The 23,370-nt window shown below is 43.5% G+C and overlaps 1 protein-coding gene across 2 annotated transcripts in view; it reads right to left on the reverse strand.

The window, feature by feature from the left end:
* The window catches only part of COLEC12 (collectin subfamily member 12), a 179,286-nt gene extending 162,332 nt beyond the window's left edge, over positions 1-16,954 (reverse strand). For both annotated transcript variants that reach the window (XM_023647535.2, XM_023647534.2), the window contains exon 1: positions 16,726-16,954. In XM_023647535.2, coding sequence (XP_023503303.1) covers positions 16,726-16,732 — 7 coding nt within the window. In that variant the 5' untranslated portion in view covers positions 16,733-16,954. The remainder of the gene's footprint in view (positions 1-16,725) is intronic.
* Between the last annotated feature and the right edge of the window lie 6,416 nt (positions 16,955-23,370).

Consider the following 23,370-nt stretch of genomic DNA (forward strand, 5'->3'; position numbering starts at 1 on the left):
TAGGTGAGAGAGCAATTATTTCTAATAGAGAATGGAGAGGCATGATATCTTTCTATTTTACCATTGTTTCCTTATTCAGAGAACAGGGAAGAAATCTTTTTTGGAACCTAGAAAGCCAGGTCTTATCATTAAAGTAGTCTTCCACTTTAAAAGATTTCTACATTTAAAAGATGTCAAAGATGAAAGCTTTAGTTCTTTCTACAAGGAAGAGCATGCTGACAACCAAGAGAACAGCCCCTTTCTCACTAAGTCAGTGATTGGTTAGTTCAGCAAATACATATTAAGCCCCTCCTCTGTGCCGGCTTTCCTTAGCAATTCTATCATATTAATGGCTGAGAGGCCTGGTCTAGTCTCAGTTAAAGAGAAACCTTTGTCTGCTGCTTCTGCTTAGAAAGCCATACATTCATTTCTTCATTCATTCAATAAATACACGCTTATAGCCTAGTGAAGTGGAAGAGACATGAACACAGGTAACGATGCCACCCAGGCATCAGCTTCCCCTGCCAGCTCCAGTCCCTCTGCTGCCACGCACATCTGTGAAAGAATCTACTCACACACGGACGTCGTGGGCCAAGGAGGCAGCACTGACAACTTCACAGTGGAAACAAAAGGGCAATTTATGCTGCGCCCCCAATAGCAAACAGTTTAAAATTTCCCATTAGACATTTTGGTTCTCCCTCAAAGCTTCTTTTCAGCAAGCCTACATTAGTTTGTTTGTTTGTTTGTTTTCTTTTTCCTCTCTGATCTTTTTCCCATGCAGCATTTAGTTTGACTAACTCCTCTCTCCTTCCTGACATTTCCCTGGGAACTTCAAACGTCTCACAGTTTTGTTATTAAAGCAATTCAGCCCCACCTCCCAATGAACATACTCAGACCTGTTAGTGGTTCAAGAAAACAAGGCCTTATAGGTGACCCCTAATAGGACTCAAGAGGCTCTCCTGCTTCTTGTCTTAACCCGCATCCCAAAAGGATCAGGAATTCTTATAGCAGCTACTAAAAGAATACAAACTTCTGGGGCCGGCCTGGTGGTGCAGCGGTTAAGTGCGCACGTTCCGCTTCAGCAGCCCGGGATTCGCTGGTTCAGATCCTGGGTGCGGACATGACACCGCTTGGCAAGCCATGCTGTAGCAGGCGTCCCACATATAAAGTAGAGGAAGATGGGCACGGACGTTAGCTCAGGACCAGTCTTCCTCAGCAAAAAGAGGAGGATTGGCAGCAGATGTTAGTTCAGGGCTAATCTTCCTCAAAAAAAAAAAAAAAAGAATACAAACTTCTATCTCACCCAACTCTATGATAAGTGAGAAGATCATACAAGACATGAGGGGCACAAGTAAAGCAGCAGGGATCATGCCTGCCTGAGGTGATCAGGGAAGGTCTGACAGAGGAGCATCTGAAATCACCTTTCTTCATTCTTCTGTGGAGGGAAAAAGAGAATCTGGGAAACACTGCATGCTGCACCCCTTTCTTGGAAACTCTGAGAAGTGCTAAGAGAGAGGAAAGAAAACTGGTTTCACTTTGTTTTACTCAATGCTTTCAAGAGTTGACTTTAGAATTCCTTTTTCACATCCTTAAAAGCTGGAGAAAGTTGGGCAGGTAACACTCAGTATATAATTAGCATAGGTGTCCCCCGGAGCCAGCTGCCAAATTTCCCCAGCTGTGCAGTTAACAGGAAGCCGATTCACAAACAGGCTGGTGATGGAGTTTGGCATTTAGGGAATTGAGAAAGAGGAAGAGGCAACAGCTGATGGGGCTTGTGGCTGTGTGGACAACCCACACGGGGCTACAAGAGCGAAAGAAGAAAGGATGAGAGGTTAGGTGTTCCTAATACCCCATCGTTTTAGAGGGTGAAGACTGTGACAAGCCCCAGTGGCTGACAGACGGGTTTGAGGAAGACAAAGAGCCTGACAGTACGCACCATGTGATATTCTGTTCTCAAAGTCTTTCCTCACACTGTGTAGACCCCAGCTATGGGTCCCAGATTGTCTCTGTGGCATCAGGGGCCTGCAAAAGTGCTACATTCAAATAAGGATATTCTCCCTAGAAAAGATCCAGTCACCTTAGTAACTTACGACTCTTCACAATCTGTCTCTGAGACAATCTAAGCCACATAACTCTACACTCCCACAGGAGCAGGATTTGGTTAAGATTAAGGCCCCTAAGTTCTGCAGTGGCCATAACCTGATCCCTGCTTCTGTAGGGAAGAAGTCACCTTAACATACTAACTAACAAAACGTGTTTAATTTGAGATTCATTTCTGCAAGAATGTACTTTCTTGGCTTCCCCAGTTGTACTTTAGCATTTTCATTTTAATAGCTCTGGGCTACATTGTCTTTTGCTTGCCTATTTCAAAATGTGATCTTTATTTATTTATTTTTATTTATTTATTTATTTATTTACTTTCCTTGGCAACTGGCACAGAGCCACGTGGGCCAGAAGTTTCGTGATAGAGAACACTGAACAGAACTCTGTTGCTGATGTATTCTTTGAGCCCAGCTATTTTAGAGTACCACGAGTTCAATGAATTTTAGTTTCGTTGGCTTAGAAAGCTGAAGTCATACATATTAAAATGTTCCAATCAATCTGTGGACCAAGTTGTGGGATATCCCTGTGGCTGGAATTTACCTCTCCTTGCCAGCATTCTTTTTCTATCAGTGTGACAGCACTTGCCTCCATCTGCCTTAGATTCCAGCTTTGGTTTTGACTCCACCAGGTGGAAACCCATCTGAAAAGAGGAAACCTGTCACACTGTTCCCTCAGCCACTAGTACATTTGTGGCACATTATAGGCACTCAGTAGCAGTTGCTGAAAATCAAGCAGATTGGAGTAATAGATGTGTGTATCTCTCCCACTAGCTGATGAAGTCCTGAAAAGAAGAGATTAAATCTTTCTCTTTTTGAATATCCACCATGCTTAGGGAAGATAAGAGAACCAATATTTAGTCAGTAACTACTGAATGCTACGTGCTTCCCATTCATTATGCTTCTCTATTTTACAGAGGAGAAAACCGAGGTTCAGAGAAGTTACGTAATTTAACCCAAGGTATCACAACTTGTGAGCAGCCAGACCAAGACTAAGACTGAGGTCTGTGGGACCCTCCAGTTCCACACCATGATGGTCACTGACTCCACAGACCCAAGAAACTGAGCCCTGTGTCAGCAGCAGGGAAAGCGAAGAAGCAATGGTTTACATCACAGAATCCCGAAAAGGCTCAGGAATTTGGGACACAGGTCACTCTGGAAGAGGAATAAAGATGAAGCTAAAACAGGAGGACTGGTTGAATGTATGTTTAAGAAGCATCTGACTATACTCAAAAAGGTAGTAAGTGTTGGCAAGGATATGGAGAAATTAGAACCCTCATATGCTGATGGTAATGCAACATGGTGCAGCCACTTTGGAAACCAGCTCCTCAAAAGTTTAAACATAGAATTACCGTATAATCCAACAATTCCACTCCTGGGTAAACAGCCAAAAGAAGTGAAAACATATCTCCATATAAAAACTTGTACATGAACGCTTGTAGCAGCATTATTCATAATAGTAAAAAACAGTGGAAACAACCCAAATGTCCATCAACTGATGAATGGATAAATGAATTACGGTATATCCATACAATGGAACATTATTCAGCAATAAAAAGAAATGAAGTACTGAGACATGCTACAATATGGATGAACCTTGAAAACATTGCTAAGTGAAAGAAGTAATCACAAAATACCACATGTTGTATGATTCTATTTATATGAAATGTCCACATGAGGCAAATGTGTAGAGTCAGCAGATTAATGGTTGCTTAGGGCTAGGGTTTTAGGGAAAAATACGGAGTGACTGCTAATGGGCTTGGAGTTTCTTTTTAGGGTGACAAAAATGTTCTAAAATTGATTGTAATAATGGTTGCAAAGCCTGTGAATATACAGAAACAAAAAACCACTGAATTGTATACTTTAAATGGATGATTTGTGTAGTGGTACCTCCCAAGTACCCCCAGAGCTGAGTGACTGCCCCTCCCTGAACACAGCAGAAGATCTAAGATTTACTATTCAGAGAAGTTAAAACAAAAGATGTCTTGTCCACCAGGCACCAGGAACAGCAGAGATGAGGGGCCTGTAACGGAATCAGGGGAAAAGGTGAAAGTTTACATGCTGAATGTTCAGACACTCAGTTCTCTTCTCCCACCCAGTCAGCCAGACTGTACCCTCCAGGCTAAGGACTGGAAGGTTCTTCCTGGGAAATCTGACCAGTTCAGAGAAAAATAAACTAATGATTCTAATCCCAGGAGGTCCCCAAAGGAACAGCCCAGTCAGGTCAGCCTAGACTGACAGTCACAGTTCACAAAACCCACCAAAACAAAGAGGTTCTAATTAACTTTTAGACTGCTCTGCTCTTACATATGAGAAGACAGCCAAGGATCACCAGACACCAGGCATAGCCTCTAATATGGAAAGACAGAGATGAAAATAAAGAAACCAGATAAAGAATTGGGAGGAAATATACAATATGCAGGATGATAAAAATTTCAAAAAGAAAAGCCACTTCCTACTGTTAATATCCTTGTAAAGACAGAAGATAAAATATCCATAAAATAAGAACAGGATGCTATTAAAAAAGGAAAGATGAGAGAAAAATAAAGAACTCTTGGACATTAAAAATATGACCACAGAAACAAAAACTTAACAGATGAGTTGGAAGATAGAATTGAAATATTCCAGAAGTAGGAAAAAAAGGTAAATAAGTAGGAAAGAGTAAAGATAAGAAGAAAATTAGAGAATCAATTCAGTGGGTCCAATATTCAAATACCAAGTGTCTCAGGAAAAAGAACAGAAGGAGACAACCGCAGGAGGAATAACTGAACAACCTTTTCCAGTACTGAAGGACAAGAGTGTTCAGAATGAAAGGGTCCATCACTTCCTAGCACAAGCAGAGGAAAGAGATCCACTTAAGGGACATCTTCATAAAATTTCAGAACACTGAGGACAAAAAGAAAACCCTAAAAGCTTCCAGACAGGAAAAAAAGATTACTTACAAGAATAAAAAAAAATGGCTTCACACTTCTGACCAGCAAAACTGGGGCTAAAAGAAAATAGATCAGCACCTTCAAAACTCTAAGGCTAAATTATTTCCAACATAGAAATCTCTCAATTAAATGAGAAAGTAACATAAAACCCCTTTCAGACCTGCAGATTTGCCAAAAACGTACCTCTCATGCACACTTTTCTCAGGAATTTATTGGAGAATATATTCCACTAAAATAAGGAACAAACCCCAAAAGACATGTGTGTGTGTGTGTGTGTGTGTGTGTGCGCATGCACGTGTGCACACGCATGTGTATACCCTAACCTAACCCCAACCCTGAATAAGTCAGAAGGCTCCAGGAAAGATTTCTTCAAGAAGATGAAAACGAGAGAATAACCACTATGTTTGAACACATCGTGTGGAGATTTAGGAAAGTAGAAGATACTTTGGGGATGAATGAAGATGTATACATACATAGGAAGCTAAACAAAATAACAAGAGGGTTATTAACTCCAGGTGAAACGAAATTATGCAATAAACAAATATGAGTCAGCTGTGAAGACCATTTTATCCTCACAACAATATAAACACCAACTCATATTGATCGAATCAAGATTGTATTATAACTATATTGGGATGATGGAGGGGAACAGAGGTGTCTGTGAGGCTTGTTCGGTGGAGGCGAAGGGTGAAAGAACTAAACCCTCATCTGCTATAAAGGGAAATCAATACTTAATGCCTATAAATGATAATAATAATGATAAGCAAGAGCACCATAAGCATGTCACTTAGAGATATGGGGTTGTGTTAGATCGTCTACATAAAGGGCTACCAACAGTTCTTTCCACCTCTCCATATGCCAGTCCATTTCCACTCCTCTTGAATCTGGGAGGCCCCGTGACTTGCTCTGGCCGATGGAAAGTGGCAGAAGTGGCAAGGGGTGACCTCAGGGCCTCAGAGGCCTTTCAGCTTCAGTTTTTACCCTCTTGGCAGCCAGCTGCCATATAAAAAGTCCGACAATCCTAATGGACTGTGGGCCACTTAGAAAGAGAGGATCCCTGGAGGATGAGAAACTCTGAAGGGAAGGAGAGAGATTCCAGCCGGCCCTCAGCCCTTCCAGCCACCCTGCTGACACTCCAGCCACGGGAGTGAGGCTGTCCAGCCCAGCAGCACCTCAGGAAGCAGAGACCAGCGTCCCCACCTAGCCTGGCCCAAATGGCAGAATTGCGAACAAATAAACAGCTGTAGTTTTAAGCTACAGGGTTTGGGGATGGTTTTTCAGGTATCAGTGGATAACTGAAACAGAAGTAAATGCCAAAAGAAAATGCTAGAAACATCTCAAGAGGTTGCCTCTGGGGACTGGAAAACAATGAAACGAAGGTGGGCTGGGCAGGAAATTGCTGTTTTTCATAATAAATCTGTGACATTATTTGACTCTTTAAATAATGTGCATCTCTAACCTTGATAAAAACAAAAAATAAAGTAAAGAAAAGGAAACAAGGGAATGTGAATTGAAGATAAAAGTCAAGTACAAAAAGAAAAGTGCTCAGCAGAGGTCCAACAGAAGCAAATGACCAGAAAGGCACCTGCTCCAAGAGCCTGCGTGCAGAGTTCAACCTGAAGCAACAGAATAAAAAGTTTGGACCTGCGGCCTCAAATACCTGGCACAAAATAGGTTCTGAAAAATGCCAAATAAAACAGAAGAAGTTCAGACTTTTTGAGGAGCCAGGCTGAAGGACCGTGGACAGAGGCTAGGCTGCATTCAGACTTCTTTTCCAAGCTGGCCTTGGTGCTGCCATCCACATGTGTGTATCTATCAGCTGCTCTCTCCTGTTTCTACCTCAACGCAGCCCTGGCTCTTATATAGTCATCACTATTAGAACCAGAGTTCAATCCCATCAGCTGTTAAAATATCTAACTGCTCCCAAACCAGCTGGTGAACACCCTCTGCACTGAGCATTCCTGCAAGTTGTCCCTGTTTGTCCCCACCAGCACTACTTATTGTGCCAGGCCTGAGTGGTGACAAGGGGAGAAGGTGCCCCTGCACCCCTGGGGCCAAATGCCCAGTGCCATCTGGATCCCTGAATCTACGGCCACCCTCCACTGGCCAGTGTTTCACAAGTTGCTTTCATGTGGTCATCTGTGGGAACTGTGGCCTCCATAGTGTGTCACTCTGGTTGCTAAATACTTTGCATATCCACTTAAAATGTTGCTGTGTTATTCTGGAAGACTTTTTCCCTAAGGCCAGAGGTTGATGGAATGGCAAAGCCTGGACTCTGGAATTAAAAGTTTGCAGTTTTAAACCTAGAAGTTTAAAGGTTTGTGGTGGGCTCTATCTTGTACAGGCAATGTAAGCTCACGGATGCCTCTCAGTCTCCCAGAAGATGGGACCAATAATTCCTATTGCACACAGTGTTGGGAGGAAAAGGTGAACTGATACAGGGAAAACACCAACACATACCAGGTGCTTAATTAATACTGCATGAGGGCTTTTTAAAATTTTATTTATTTTTATTTTTTTAAGATTTTTTTTTTTTCTCCCCAAAGCCCCCCAGTACATAGTTGTATATTCTTCATTGTGGGTCCTTCCAGTTGTGGCATGTGGGACGCTGCCTCAGCGTGGCTTGATGAGCAGTGCCATGTCCGCGCCCAGGATTCGAACCAACGAAACACTGGGCCGCCTGCAGCGGAGCACGCGAACTTAACCACTCGGCCACCGGGCCAGCCCCTTTATTTATTTATTTTTGAGGAAGATTAGCCCTGAGCTAACATCCATGCCCATCTTCCTCTACTTTATATGTGGAAGGCCACCACAGCATGGCTTGACAAGCACTGTGTAGGTCTGCATCCAGGATCCAAACCGGTGAACCCCAGGACGCTGAAGCGGAGCACGCGAACTTAACTGCTGCACCACTGGGCCGGCCCCATGAGGGCTTTTTTTGACATAACGGGCACAGGAGGCAATAGCAACTACTATGCTCTAAGGCCCCAAATAAATATCACAGGCCTTGAAAGTTCATGAAATACAGAACGGCTTGAGGTTTGGGGAGGGGTTCCTTTAATTATCTAGTTTCAAAAGACACAAAGCTCCAGTCTGAAGTGAGCATCTGGGGGAGGGTGATGGGAGGGAAGTTTGATTAGCAGAAGAGTAATACATGGGGTGTGCTCAATTGGAACTGTAGCTAATTGGCACTAGAGTGTCTACTTGATATTGAAGAAGATTTATCTCAATGTATTTGGGGTATAAAAACTGCAAGACAGACATTCTTTAACCTCAATTTAACCCTAAGAGTGGTATTGGTAATATTTGCCCTGGTTTTATAGCTTTACAAATATAAAACCTCATGTGGCCCCTTGTATAGTTTCTTTTTGCCCCATTGGCAGTTCTGGGCCACAATTGTTAAGTACTCTGCCAGTAAATGAGCTCAGAGCAATGTAATAAAATATCAAGGTTCAGAATATTTTTGATGGGGTAATTATATCTGCCTTCCATTTAACTGCTCCAAGTCTCCCCCCTCCACTCCAAATGGATAAAGGAATTGTAGCAATTTAATACTTGTAGATTATCCCAAATATTACAGGAGATTTATTTCAATTACTCCATTGCTTCCTGAATTTTATGTTTTGCAACAATAGGATCACTTTTTGATTCAGTGGAATAGTTTTTTTTTTAAGTCAAAATTATCAAGACACAAAATGATTCCAATTTCTAGCACAACTTGTAATTCTGATGTTTGTAAAAACAGTAGATACTTGCCTTTAGGAAAAAGAGAGATATGGTATCTTTTTCCTGCCTTTACAGTCGAACAAAATTGAGGGGATTTTTTCATTACTTTTATGCCTAGATTGGTAATATTTGGTAGTAGGGTCTAAACCAGATTACCCCAGCAGCCAACTTCAACAACTTAAAAAGTAAGAAACGAATATGACACTCAAAACCTTGACCCCACAGCTATCATTCCTGGGTAACTACAGGGCAGGTGATGTGCCTCCCTCTCTTTTATGAGGGACCTTCTCATCCAATCACGTTGGTCAGCTCAATAATGAGAGTCAGGATGAGGACTTGAAACACTGCCTCAACTTTTATAAGGGCCTCAAACACATGGGTCATTTGGCAAGAAAAACTAATGCCATCCATTTCTCTGGAGGCACACAAAAAATAAGTAGTCTTTGTTAAAAAAAAAACTAACAAACTAAAATAACTGATACACCTGTTTTGTTTTGAAGTCACTTAACTTTATTTTAGGTTACCCAAACAGTTACGCCAAAGTAATATATTATAATTAATTACAAATGATGAACCAAAATTGAGCTTAGGAGACAACGTTTGAGAAAACCTTGAATTTGATTTTCTCTCACCTCCCACACTGAAGTGTCACACTTGAATCTTTCAGGGCGGCCCGAGGTACCATTTGGCTCTAATTACTTTTACCCTATTAGAGTAATGTAATCTGAAATAGGAAGCATAATTCAAGATAATGGATTAGCTTGAATATCCCCTCCAAATGAAAACATCCCTGTCTTCAGCCAGGTTGCCCTCTCCTCCATTGTCCTCCAGCAGCACCTGTCTCAACCTCCAATAGCGCACTTTTCACCTTTGACGCTGGCCTCCAGTTGTTTATACCTAAGTCTTATCCTGCCTACCAGAGGGCAAGTTCCTTGAGAACAGAGGCTACACAGGTACTGAACATTTGAGTATATTTAAATAATATACTAAATAAAGAATAAATGAAAGCTAGTTAGGACTTGATGGCCAATTGTAAATAATAAACAAAATAGAAATATGACAGCTTAATGGAAAATTAATAGTACCAATGAAACAGATATGATGTCATATGGTAAAAAAAAATACTATAGGTACGCCTGTCCTAATATTTATTTAAAGACTAATTTATTTTGTTTTGATTCCTTGATGTCAAATCCCTACTGGATAAAATTGGACACTGGATTTGAGATACAAATCATTAAAAATATTATGGGATCATCAGTAGGCACCTCAACAATAGTGCTCCTGGAAAACTAGTGCTCCTAGGTAAATTAAATGTATTTACATATATTCAACAACTTTATACCACTATCGTAACAAATGGGAAAACTGTACTATTTCACTATAATTACAAACTTCGCTATAAATATGGTCTCTGCATTTTCAGTAGGGCTGATTTTTTACTACATTACAAAGACGACATAACACGAGTGATGACAGTGGAGATCGACCAATACTAACATTGTTCCCCACAGAGAGCACAGCTCCCTGCTATTCCTGAGGTCAGTTTTAACACGTTTGAAATTCAAAAATTACTTGGATTTCAAAACTGAACTTTTGCCTTCATTGTATAAACTGTATCACTTGATTAACAACACAAATGGCTCATAATTGGCAATTATATTACTGCCTGGAGGAAGCAGCAGGTTATAATTACTGTATAGTATTACAATCACTAAAATGTCTTGAGTTCTTATTAAGTGCTAGACACCATTCTAAACAACTGATCCATACTAACTAACGTATTAATCCTCAGAACAACTCTATCAGGTTGGTGCCACGATTATGCCCCATGTGATAGATAAGGAAACTGGGGGCCCTGAGAGTTAAGTAATTTGCATGTGGTCACCAGGTCCCCTGGTTTCAGAGCACACACTCCTCGCCAGCACACTAAAATTATCAGGTCCAACTCCTGGGATCACTACACATAATTACATTTTATGAAACAGTTATATTTTAAAGTATACATTATCAACTATAAAGTTGGACTCTTTTACCTCCGAATAATAAATTGTTATATAAACATCAGCTAGTTTCCTAACATCTCCATCGCACAAGGAAATGACTGAGGCCCAGAGAAGTGCAGATACTTCCACAGAACCAATGACAAGTTCGTTTTTCACACAGAACGTCCAATGTCCACCCTCTCAGGCTAGTGAATATGACTTTATGTAATACTGAGTTATAATCCCAAGACATTCAGGAAACATAAAGGAGTCATATTTAACTTATCCAAGTCCATAAATCTACTCAATTTTAAGTCTTCTCCCATGCTGAAACATACATTTCTCTTATATTTTTTAAGAGTACTGATTGAATATTCATGATAAATTCAGGGGTCAGGAGAGCTCCTAGGACCTCTTTGGAATCTTAATTTGGGGTTACTAACTTCTGCATTCATTGGCTTCCACTCCTATACAATTACAAAGGTCCCTGAAGCAGTCAGCAGGACCTTTTCCAGGTACTATATTGGTTTGGACTCTTGAAATATCATTCACTTAAATAGAAATCAAATCACTGCATGACTGAAAAGTTACCTCCTTCAAGCTTTAGATGGTGTGTGTGGTTAGAAACCGTTGTCAGCAGTAAAGAAAGAAAGACATTCCATGAAGAATGTCTATACCTCCCTATCCCTTGTTTAAGATGTTTATTTATTATTTTTAATTTTAATTTTTATTTTTTACTGGTGGTTACGGTCTGTTCCTGAAAATGGCACTTCTGACAAAGTTCTGTCATCTTATGGCAAACCTGTCAGTAAGACTGGTGCAGGGGCTGTTATCAGAGTCGATGGCTTCAGTGGGCCATGCGCATTCATTCAATGAGCTATAAGCAAAACCTCCCAGAAGATAAACTCGGCACAGGGCAGCAGCCCTGGAATCTGCTTTATCTGTGTAAGAGCTCCAGTCTAGAGAGTCTCCTCCAGTGGCTGGCTGAAGAGCACATCAGTTTCTTTAGACCTTTGATGCCAGGTTATTAGAGGTCTGAGACCAGACAGTACGACCTTCTCTATCTGGCTCACTCAGTATCTAGTGGAATGTGGCACACATTAGGTACTTAACAAAGATGTGTTGACTGAATGAAATATTAGGGTGTGGCTAAAAGGAGCCTAAGCTAGAGGTATAACATGTGCGTTCTGGAGTCAGTCTGCCTGAGTTAAAATACCAATTTCCCCAGCTGAGTGCCCTTAGATGAGTAACTCGACTTGTCTGAGCCTAAGTTTACCTATCTGTAAAAGGAAGCAAACGAGTAAAAAATCTGTAAAAGGAGCACCTGGCATGGCAGGTGCTCAATAAATGTTAGCAATCATTAAGGAGAAAAGTAATAAGTGGGGGTATTAAGAGGCCTATGAGTCACACCTAAGAAGTTGTTTGTAAGTACAAACCACCTTACAGATCAACCTGGTCCCTAGCATTGATCTTCCAACACATGATCCTGTTCCCTGCCTCACAGCCATAGACAGGAACTCCAGATGCTGAGAGAGAGAGCCTGTGCCTTTGGAGTGGCAAAAGAGCAGAAGATGGAGAGGGCAGGACCAGCCAGCTGATCTCACGGTGCAGGCCACTCTCTTCACAGATGATCAGCTCCAAGCCCTAGAACGCTGTCCCCCTGACCCCAACTGCCTGACTTCTTTTCACTTGCATTCACCAGCTGAAGCTCCAAAGCACCATGGACACACACTGCCAGCAGGAAGGCTGAGCTCTGGGCGTCCTCTCCTGGGGCCCCACCCCTGCTTCCCACTGAGGGGAGATGTGTGTGTCAGACTTGCCCCCCAAGAGATTACCCACAGGCAAAACATACTTTTCTATCACAAAATTTAAATGTCTATTTTCCCATTTGAAAATGAATACTTTTGGGGCCATTTAAATTACTTTGGCAGCAGTTGCATCAACTGTTTTGAAATTATATACATAAACATTTTTTGCTGAGGAAGATGGCCCTGAGCTATCCTGAGAGGAGGATCTGTTGCCAACCCTCCTCTTTTTTTGCTTGAGGAAGATCGTCCCTGAGCTAACACCTGTGCCAATCTTCCTCTATTTTTTTGTATGTGGGACACCTCCACAGCACGGCTGGTGAGCAGAGTAAGTCTGCATCCGGGATCCAAACCTACGAACCTGAGCCACCAAAGTGGAGTGGGTGGAACTTTAACCATTTGGCCACCAGGCTGGGCCCTGAAATAATATTTTAATGAGAATAACATTAATTCTGAAAAGCAGACACTTACTTATCATATAGCTTGAAAGCTATCATCTAGCAGCCTTTTCCACTCACATCATGATCAGTGGATGAGCCACATGGTGAAGGGGAGCAGGGAACAATCTTGGGAAACTGCATACGAGACCACAGAGAAGATCTATACTTAGCAATAATTAAACCTCAGATTAAGAATGTCAAGAATCCCCCAGCTAATCAAAAGTTAAAAGTGTAATTAGATTGTAAATATGCCTTCCAGAGGAAGGGCAGCCCCAATTCCAAATGAGTGAAGGGGAAAAGGTCTCATTTTGTTTCCACTTTCCTTCAGAAAACATGATTCTTTCGATGTTAAATGCAGTCAGCCCTTACATGCTTGTCTGCTTACTCCAGGTAAGGACAAGAAATCTTAGAGAGACACTGGGCAGCAAGGAGACCAGGAGTCCAGGAAAACTACAGGCAGTAGAAGTATACTGCTTACTAGTGCATTTTAAAAGTATTATTGCCAAACAGTATTTCAGAAATGTTCATATTCAAAAGCACAAAAATAAGCAGCTGAACACTGTGTTTTGATGGCACCAACCTCCTCCCTGTGTTAAATTACAACTGTGGTTTGGACCTCTGTGGTCCTGCATCCTGGTGGTGGTTTTCAGCCGTCTTTTAGACAACCAGTGCTGCTGCATTGAAACTCACCAATATTGCCAACTTTCAGACCAGAAATGTTATTTCGTAATGACACACCTAACTCTAGAGGAGTCAGATTCCTTCATAAAGAATGTGAATATTTATCCCAAACCATGAGATTTATGGTGCAATACAGCTAATTGAAAATGAAATTGGAAATAAATTAAAACCAACTTGATGTTTTAATCATCTTGGAAGACTTCAAGTATTGCAGCAATGGAGTAAGTAATTTTCTTCTGGAAAATATATAATGATGTCATTATTTTGGTACTTGTGACTCAAGGGATGGAGGAAATAGTGCCGAGACAGACATTTGCTGAATGCAACAGATAGGTGGTGCTGTGGCCCACCACAGATACAGAATTACACTCCCAAAGCCAGGGTTATTACAGAGGCCACCACCAGGGTCTAGCCACGAAAACTAGGAAGTCAAATAGGTATCTTAAAAAGGTATCTGACTCGCACAGGAGCTAAATTTTTGCATTGGCAAATAAACCTCTGTAACTTCTAAGGTGTCCACTAATCTATTTGGCTACAGAATGTTTTACCTTAACTACTTTAAGCATTTGCAAGGCTTGTCATTGACATGTATCATTTAGGAAAATCAAATTCTAATGAAACATTTCTGAAGTATAATGAGTTAATAACTATGCGACATAATCACGAACCCAAGAAAAACTCTGGGTTGTTTACCTATGGCAAACTGTCAAAAATAATTCCACTTGGTAAAGGCAGCTTTCCTTTTGGGCTAGGAATGCCCTCTGTGCTCAGCTTCAGAAGTTTTGTGTCCAATTTCTTGGCTCCACCCCTTTCTGGCCGCTGCACCAATTGTGGGTTACCTGGCTACTTCGTGCCTGAGATTCATTTTTCTTCTAGTCTACACTAGAGGTGATCGTATCTGGTGTCCTAGGTCTTTCCCAGCAACACAGGGAAACAGGCAAAGCTTATCTTTAGATGCTTCCCATCCTCCTAGTTACCAGTTCCTATTTCTTCTAGACTCAGTTTCCATGTCTACAGTGAGGGGGTTAAAATACCTACCTCATAGCGTTATTGACAGGCTTCATTTATAGAGTGCTTGTAGAGGGCATGGCACAGTGGCTGGTGCTTAGTAGGTACTAAAAAATTATTACTGTCCCCTCCCTTCCCCACTTCACCAACTAGAGAGATGAATGCAAATTAAAAAGCAACAGTTGGTAAGCAAACTTCTCACAGACTATTTCACTTTAAAAGACGCCTTCAAAGTGACTAGTCTAACCAGAGATTCACCAGTCCCTCTCCCCCACTGGGGCAGAAGGTGAGTGAAGCCTTTGAGGAGGTGCCCAGACCACAGGGGGTAAGCAACGAGCCTTCTCCGGGAAGTCTGCAAGCTGGTCCAGAACACAGCATAAATCTCACAAAAACATTTTTAAGACTTTCAGGTGTGTTTTCCATTGCAGGCTTGAATTAACACTGAAAAGTACCCAAACTGCAGTAATGGTCATTTACCCAGTGAAAAGCATAACAAGATTTTCAGGATTTAGGAACCCACATGGGAGCTGACGGAGTGAGTAGCAGGCGTATCTTTCTAAGAATTCACAAACTGCTGGCCTCAGTGACCAGCAATGAGATTAACTTCTGGCTAAAATGATGGTAACTGAGCCTCAGAGTAACTTTTAGCCCTGTGCACTCTCCTTTCTGGAGAGGGTCCTTTAATCAGCGCTAGCAAAGGAAAGTGCGTGTTTCCTAAAACACAAGTGAGAAAACAGAAACAGTCGGAGAGAGAAGGAACACACACCACTAGCCAGAGAGCTGTATCTTGTCTTTTGTTTTCCTTTCCCTGGGGCGGGCACGTTTCACCTGGCGTTCAGTCCTCTCCCTTTCTAGGGTCTCCTCACGTAGAGACATAACGCCTTGGAAAGAGAGCAAATTGGTGGCACATGAATGCTCCAGACAGTTTAGCGAGAAGTGCCTTTCAGAGAAACCTAGAGCCAAAGGTTTCTCTCCAAGCGTGTGGGGCTCCCGGGGCGCCTCCCTCGGACAGCAACGCTGGCAAGCCACAGCGACCACACTGCGTGGCTGGGCAGGCTGGAAACTCGGTCCCCGGGATCGACGGCTTTTCGCACTCAGCCCCCTCACTCAACCCCAACCCGCGCGGGCACCGAAACGTGTTATCCTAGCACAAAACCAGGAACTCGAGTCTTGGATAAACACCACGCTTGCCCATCCCCAAAGGATCGCCTTGGATGCTTCGGCCGTAATTACTTATCTCACATGTAAATCAGGATTCTCCTGACAGATCTCTGTGTTTCTGCTAAACAGAAGGCTAAAGCCCGTCTCCTCGTGATTCCGTTTAAAGGTATGATAACGTCTGACACATCCCTATACCAGCCTGCAGAGGACACCGCCCAGGGGACGATTAACGGGACGACGTGTGTCACCCCTGAACACACGTGGGCACACCAACTCCACAGGCGGGCACGCGGAAGGGACGCGGAACAGAGAGCAGTTGTTTTCCAGTCAGTGGGCCTGATGCAGAAAGATGCCAAACTCACTCTCCGAGCCAGCTGAACTCCGCGGGCACCTAATCATTGCCAGATGTGGGGAGGGCGCACCGAGAACATCCCCGAGTCCGGGAGCAAACACCCGGCCGGCAGCACAGAGACTTCTCGGATGGAGAAACGGCAACTGCGGGCAGGAGAGAAGACCCCAGAGGGAGCGGGGAGCGCTGCCGAGCGGAAAACGGCCCGTGGCGGGGCGGGAGGGGGGGATGATGATGCCTTCACTCTCCTCCGCATATTTTGTCAATTAGAAGGTTGAGAACCGGAATTTCTAAACAACGACTCAGGGCTTCCAACTACTTTGCAGAAACTCGATGGGGAACATACTTGCGCGCTTCAAAACCCCAACCTCTAGGTCTCCTGCCGTGCCCAACTCCGGAGCAGGGGGCGCCCCAAGGGCGCACGCACGACCCCGGCGCCGGGTCTCCGCGGGCCCTCAGCCCCCAGAAAGTTCGCGCAGGGACGCACCTCCGCGCCCTCCTGCGCGCCCCGAAGCGCGCCCCGCCGGCCCCGAGCCCCGCGCAGCCGCCACCGCCCTACCTTTCATGGTGACCGAGGAGACGCACCGCCAGCCGGGAGCTCCGTGCCGCCGAGGAAGTTCGCGCTGCGCAGCCGGTCACTGCGCGCCCATGGCAGCCGCGCCGCCCGTCGGCCTCCGCGCTCTAGCCCTCCGTCGCCGCCGCCGCCGTCCGCTCGCTTCCCGCTCACCGCTCTGTGCCGCGGGCCGCCTCGCGCGCCGCTCACCCCGGGCGGGAGGCGCCGCGCCGCCAGCGCCCCTCCCCCTGGGCCGCCGGACCGCCGCGCCCACGCCCCTCGCGCCCCCCGCGCCCGCCCCGCCCCTGCCCGGGCCGCTTCGCGCCGGCCAGTCCTCGCCCGCGCTCACCGGGGCTCTCTGCTGCCCGCTGGACCCGCAGCGGAACGCGGTCGGAGGAAAGCGTCCCCCGGGTGGTCAAGTGTCACCCTCAGCGTGCGCGGAAGGTGCTGCTGCCGATCTCTTCTCTAGACCACAAACTACCTAAAGTGGCCAGTGAGAGAGTGGGGAAGCAGTGTCGCGGGGGCGGCGCGATGAGATTGTGCCTTCCCCAGACGGCTCTGGGGCATTGAGCGTTAGAGCGTTCAGCGGGGGCGAGAACGTCCCTGGGGTTCAGTTTCCAAGCGTGCTTGTTGACGCCCGAAGGAAACGGGGTCGAAGGGAGCGTGCTCACCGTCGCCCGGAGAGAGCTTCGCTGAATCCGGTCACCACTAGACGGTCCCCCGCGGAATACGATTTCAGCTCTTATACCTTCCAGGAGAGACGCACACACATAGACAAACAACCCACCATACCCCCTTGGTTGGACAAGCCACCCTTCTACCCACCGCCCCTGAAAAGATCAGGTCGTCCTTGTTTTACTACAAAAGGAGGCTGGGCAACTGGGTGGCTTCATAATGTTTCATTGTGGCCAGCGTGTTGCCCCACTGTGTTTGTCTTTCCCTTTAGAACCTCCCACACCCCCCCCCCCCCCAAAGCAGACCCATTGCTTTAAAACATTAAGTGGTGAGTGGAGCTGTGGGAGCGAGGTGCAAAGGAACTTTCCTCAACGAGGGTGAAATGAAAGATGATCACGCGCTTAGTAGCACACGAAGAGCAGTACAATGCGGGCTGGGCAGCGGGTGTAGCTTCCGATTGCCGCTCCCGAGGACTTGCTAAGACGGGGTAACCAGCCCATTGATTCGATCTAGACAGGGAGCTCTTTGCTCTAGTAAAAGACAGTGCCCGGAAATGAATATATTCTAAAATATTTCACAGACTCTCCGTTCCAAAAAGCTGTCTTTTTTGAACATTAGGGGAAAACTTGTACACGACTAGCAAAGAAAAAGACAAAAACTGGCACTTTTTTTTTTCCACTCTAGAGGTTGATGAAATTACAGGGTCCGTGAAAGTTGCTCTGGGGACTTGCTCCTTTTCCCACCAAAGTAGCTGCCTTGTCTTGCAGGGCAAGTGAGGGTCCCTGAAGGGAGCCCAGGTTATGGATTCTCAGCCCCGAGCTTACTAACCACTGTTGGGTTAGAGTAAGTCGATCAGTTTCTTTGTGTAATAATTTCTCCACCTGAAAAATAAAGAGAATTTTGGCTCCCATATTTGAATTGGAAAAAAATCATTAAAAAAATCTAAATAATAGATATGACACCAAAAACTCAGTCAACAAAAGAAAAAATGGATAAACTGGATTTCATCAAAATTAAGAACTTTTGTGCATTAAAACACACTTTGAGAGTGAAAAGGCAACCCATAGAATGAGAGAAAATATTTGAAAAGCACATATCTGATGAGGGATTAATATCCAAAATATATAAAGAACTCCTACAGCTCAACAAAAAAATAAACAACCCAATTCAAAAATGAGCAAAGAACTTAAATGGACGTTTCCTCAAAGAAGATATACAAATGGCCAATAAGCATATGGAAAGATGTTTAATATCATTAATTATTGGGAAAAGGCAAATCAAAACCACAATGAGATATTACTTCACATCCATTAGGATGAGTTTTGTAAAAAATTAAAATTAAAAAAAGAAAACAAGTGTTGTCGAGGATATGGAGAAATTAGATCTCTTGTGCATTGCTGATAGGAATGTAAAATTGTGCAGCAACTATGGAAAAAAGTATGATGATTTCTCAAAAAATTAAACATAGAATTATCAAATGACCCAGCAATTCCACTTCTGGATAAATACCCCAAAGAATTGAAAGGAGGGACTCAAATAGATATTTGTACACCTGTGTTCATAGCAGCATCATTCACAATAGCCAAGAGGTGGAAGCATGGAGAGTTCAACGGAAGAGTGGATAAACAAAATGTGGTATATACATACAATGGAATATTATTCAGCCTTAAAAAGGAAGGAAATTCTGATGCATGTTACAACATGGTTGAACCTCGAAGGCATTATGCTAAGTCAAATAAGCCAGTCACAAAAGGACAAATACTGTATGATTCTTCTTGTATAAGGAACCCAGAGTAGTCAAATTCATAGAGATAGACAGTAGAATGGTGGTTGTCAGGGCTGGGGAGAGGAGAGAATGGGGATTATTGTTTAATGAGTACAGATTTTCAGCTTTACAAGATGAGGAGTTCTGGAGATGGATGGTGGTGAGGGCTGCAGAACAAGGTGAATGTACTTAACACCACTAGCCTGCATGCTTACTGGTTAGGATGGTAAGTTTTGTGTTATGTGTATTTTACCACAATAGCAACAAAAAAATTCTAACAGAAGAATTATGAGGTTAGAAAAACACTACAAAATCCTAAACCTATGATGTTGGCTATAGTTAGCTAGACTCATAGACCTGCCAATGAGAAAGCAGACTCAGCAACTCTTTAGAGAACAAATTTTTTTTTTTTTTTTAAGAGAACAATTCTAAGGAGGGCTTCTGGCAGATCACCTCCTCCCCAAACCTGACCGCCTGCAGCACGGAGAGGATTGAGCCCCGAAGATACATCCCGCAGGTCCCCGCCTCTTCTGAGCCCCACTCTGGAGGATCCACAGGCTAGATTCCAAGGTTGGAGAGGACTGAGTCATACCGGTGAAGATGCTTTGAACTCCTCACTGGAAATGGGCTTCAGGTCGTACTCAAGCCTCCCCACCTCCAGAGGCAGCAGCCGCACCCTACATTCACAGTACGTTTATAAACCTGGAGAAGGCATCGTCTCATTTATCCCTCGCTCCAACCCTGTACTGGTATCTCCTTTTTACTAATAAAAAATCCCAATCGCCCCTGCCTCCTTCCTTCCCCTCAATCCTACCTCCTCGCCAAGCTCGCCTTCTACCTTCAAAATATATCTCACACTTCTCCACTTCTCTCCATCTCCACAGCATCCCCCATGTAAAGACCACTGTAGCACATGTGGAATTCTGCAAGAACCGTCCAAGTGGTCCACTGTTCTCCTTATCCCCTCTTTTCTCCAACATGCAGCTGCTAGAGTGGCGAGGAAGGACAGATGAGAGATGGGAAATGAACAAGCTGAACTCTACAGTTTCCCCAGCTTAGTGCCGTCAGAGAGTTTCTAGGCCATGGTATGAGGAAGGGAAACCCAGGCCGAGCCCCACAGACTCCTTGAGAGGAAGAGAGCTGTGAGTGCAGAGAGGCCAAGGCAGCATGGAGTACTGGAGGAGAGAGAGCGCAATTTGTGCTGCGCCCTGGGATCACTATGATACCTTGATCTCTGATGCTTTGATCTGTGCTTCCTCTCTTGCTGACAGCAGCTGTCATGGCCACCACCACCTCCCATTGCCCACTCATTTCTCCTCCCTCCTTGTGCAGCTCCTTTTGCTCCATGTCAGCCAGGCTCTTTAGTGTCTCCCCGCACATCATGTGCTTATTCCCATCTAGAAAGCTTTGTACCTAGCATTCCATCTCTGAAAACATTCTCTTGTGTGGGTAGGTTTATCCATGTCCACTTTAAAAACATAGCTCTCCAATTAGAAATGGACCTCTTCATCCAGCAAGCAAAACTTACATGATTATTATATACTAGGCACTGTGCTACATGCTACTTAGAATGCAAAATCAGGTCAGACACAGTGCCCTATCCAGGAGTCCAGTGGGTGAGACAAGGCATTCCAGAAAGAACCTATAGGAAAGACAGAAAGGGGGAGAAGGTCAGTGTCATGAGAGATAGAGATAAAGTGCCAGAGAAGGAAAAAAGGTGATGACTTCTAACTAAGGCAACACAGCAAATTTCATTTGGACTGGGTCCTGAAGGGTGGTTGAAATTCTAATGAACATGGGAATTGCTTGCTCACCTCCTTCCTAGACCAGTGGGTTGAGCAATGGGGTCTGGAGCCGCCTCTGTCAGAATCACTCGGGTATTTTTATAAGGTGCAGATGGTGGGCTTCACCTCAGACCTCTGAATCAGAATCTTTCAGGGAGAGGCTGGGGCTGCTTCCGCTTTCTATCACTCCTCAGCTCATTTTTGTGCTCACTGAACTTGGAGAATCATCAACATACAGTATGAGCTTCTTAAGCTTCTTCATCTTTGTAACAACAGCTTCTAGCAATTATTATTCAATGAAAGAGTGAATACGTGGAAAAGAGATTAGCAATGGAGAGAAGTGCCCAAAAAATGCAGAGCAGGGAAAGCAAAATGCACTGGATGCCCCAGAGGAGAGCCATCAATGGATGCTACCCTGTGTTCTGTAGATCAAGCCTCTGAGTACAGCAGGAGAGCCAGCTTGTTTTTTGAGGATATTGGCGTCTACAGCTCCATCATCAGAGCGACTTCATATTCTCTTCCACACATGACAAAGAATAAACTTTGCCAGAGTCGCCATTGTGCTGTTAAGCAAGTCTGCTAAAATGTTATGATCCCATAAAGAGACTAACGGTGTTGTAACGGACACCAGGTACTGTCTCAGTCCTCTGAGATGTGATTATGCTTGAAATCTGTGTGAAAAGTTTTTTTGGATAAAGAAATAGCTTTTAGGTCTTTAAAAGCTTTTGGTTTCTGTCAGTTAGTGTTTCTTTTTCTTTAGTTTTTAAGCAAACAGGATTTTTGGAAGAAGGCTTTGATTGAGAGCTGCTTTCCCTGTTTGTCTAAAAAGCCACTATTTTACTCCATTTGATGTGTCATACTTCAGAGTATCAGTGTGAAATTGCTCCTCTAGTCCACTTCAGGGCCACCGATGGTTCTCAGAATGGGTACGGGAGCCTCTTTCTAAGTTTAGTGAAAAGGCAAGAGCCTGGAAAACGGAAATGTGGCCCCTGAGTCATAGCCTGCAGACCTGGGACTGTCGCAGGGTGAGCGTGATATCCTCCTCATGACCTGGGGAGTCTGAGGTAGATGACCAGTGGTCCGGTTCCAACACCAGAATGTCAGGATTGTTTTCCTATGAGGCTTCAGATGTCTTACAACTGGACATTCAGACTATTGGCCTATATAAAAAAGATTTTTAGAGTTTACTTTTGCTCTTAGCATGTGCCTTTTGCAGGGATGTAGATGAGAGGGATTTACTTGGGTTTCATCTCTCCTTTGGTGTCGTCGTGCGTTTGTTCTGGTGGAGATGAGGCATGTGGACGTGAGCAAAGGCACCATCTGGTGATCAGTAGATGGTGACTCCAGGCCCTGTCTGTTGTTAGGTGTGTCTCTGATTAGGGCAGGCTTCTACATCTCTAGGCCTAAATATTCTCACTATAACATGAGAGGTTTTAGACTAGATAATTTCTAAGGTCTTTTTCAGCTAAGAACTCTAACGTGAAACTATTATAAACACTACTTGAGTACAGAGAACTCATGGAAAATGTGAAAGTTGGAAATTCAGGAATATTTGGATATACATATAAATATCCAAAATATGTGTGGTTCCAACTTTCACAGTGATCAGCTGCAAATATATATTTATATATATTTATTTAAATATATATTTGTCTATATGCATTTATAGCTGATCACTATGAAAGTTGTAAATTCAGATAAATGTCTATGTTTATATATCTACATATATTTATTGTATATGTATATATGTGACTGATCACTTTTTAAAATATTGAACTAGCTCAGAGGTACATTTTGTCCATATATTCACGCTGGTATTCCCAGCACATAGTAAGCATTCAGTAAATGTTTGCTGAACGAATAAATGAATGAACATTCAAATGTAACTGAAACAGATACAAAAGATAGAGGAGCTGTTTTATCTGTCCATCAGTTCTCTCTCCCCTTTGTGGTAATACAGTAGGCATAGCTCACATTTATTGAGTGCTTTCTATGTTTAGGCCCTCCATTTAGCCCTTGATACACATTACCTTACGTACATATCAGATTCAGAAAATACTTGGGACTTTAAGGAAATCACTTAACTTTGAGTATGGATTTCCTCATCAGAGAAATAAGGACAATAATATCTGTCTTGCAATATTTTGGAAGGGATTAAAGATAATGTTTTAAAATACCTCACAAATTCCGTGTCACTTGGAAGAAGTTCAGTAAATTGTAGTAATTTTTCTCATAATTAATTAACTTATCTTCTATTTTGCTTTTAAAGGTAAAGCAGAAGACCAAATTAAACAAAGGTAAAATAATTTTGTTCAATTATTTTATATGAAAGAACAATTTTGCTATGTAGGAAAAAGCCTAGTAAAATAAGTTTAAAGTCTGGATGATGGACTATCTTTAAAGAGACAGTTTTATTTTTAAGTGCAA

This window comes from Equus caballus, chromosome 8 (assembly GCF_041296265.1).
Source record: "Equus caballus isolate H_3958 breed thoroughbred chromosome 8, TB-T2T, whole genome shotgun sequence".
NCBI lineage: Eukaryota > Metazoa > Chordata > Mammalia > Perissodactyla > Equidae > Equus > Equus caballus.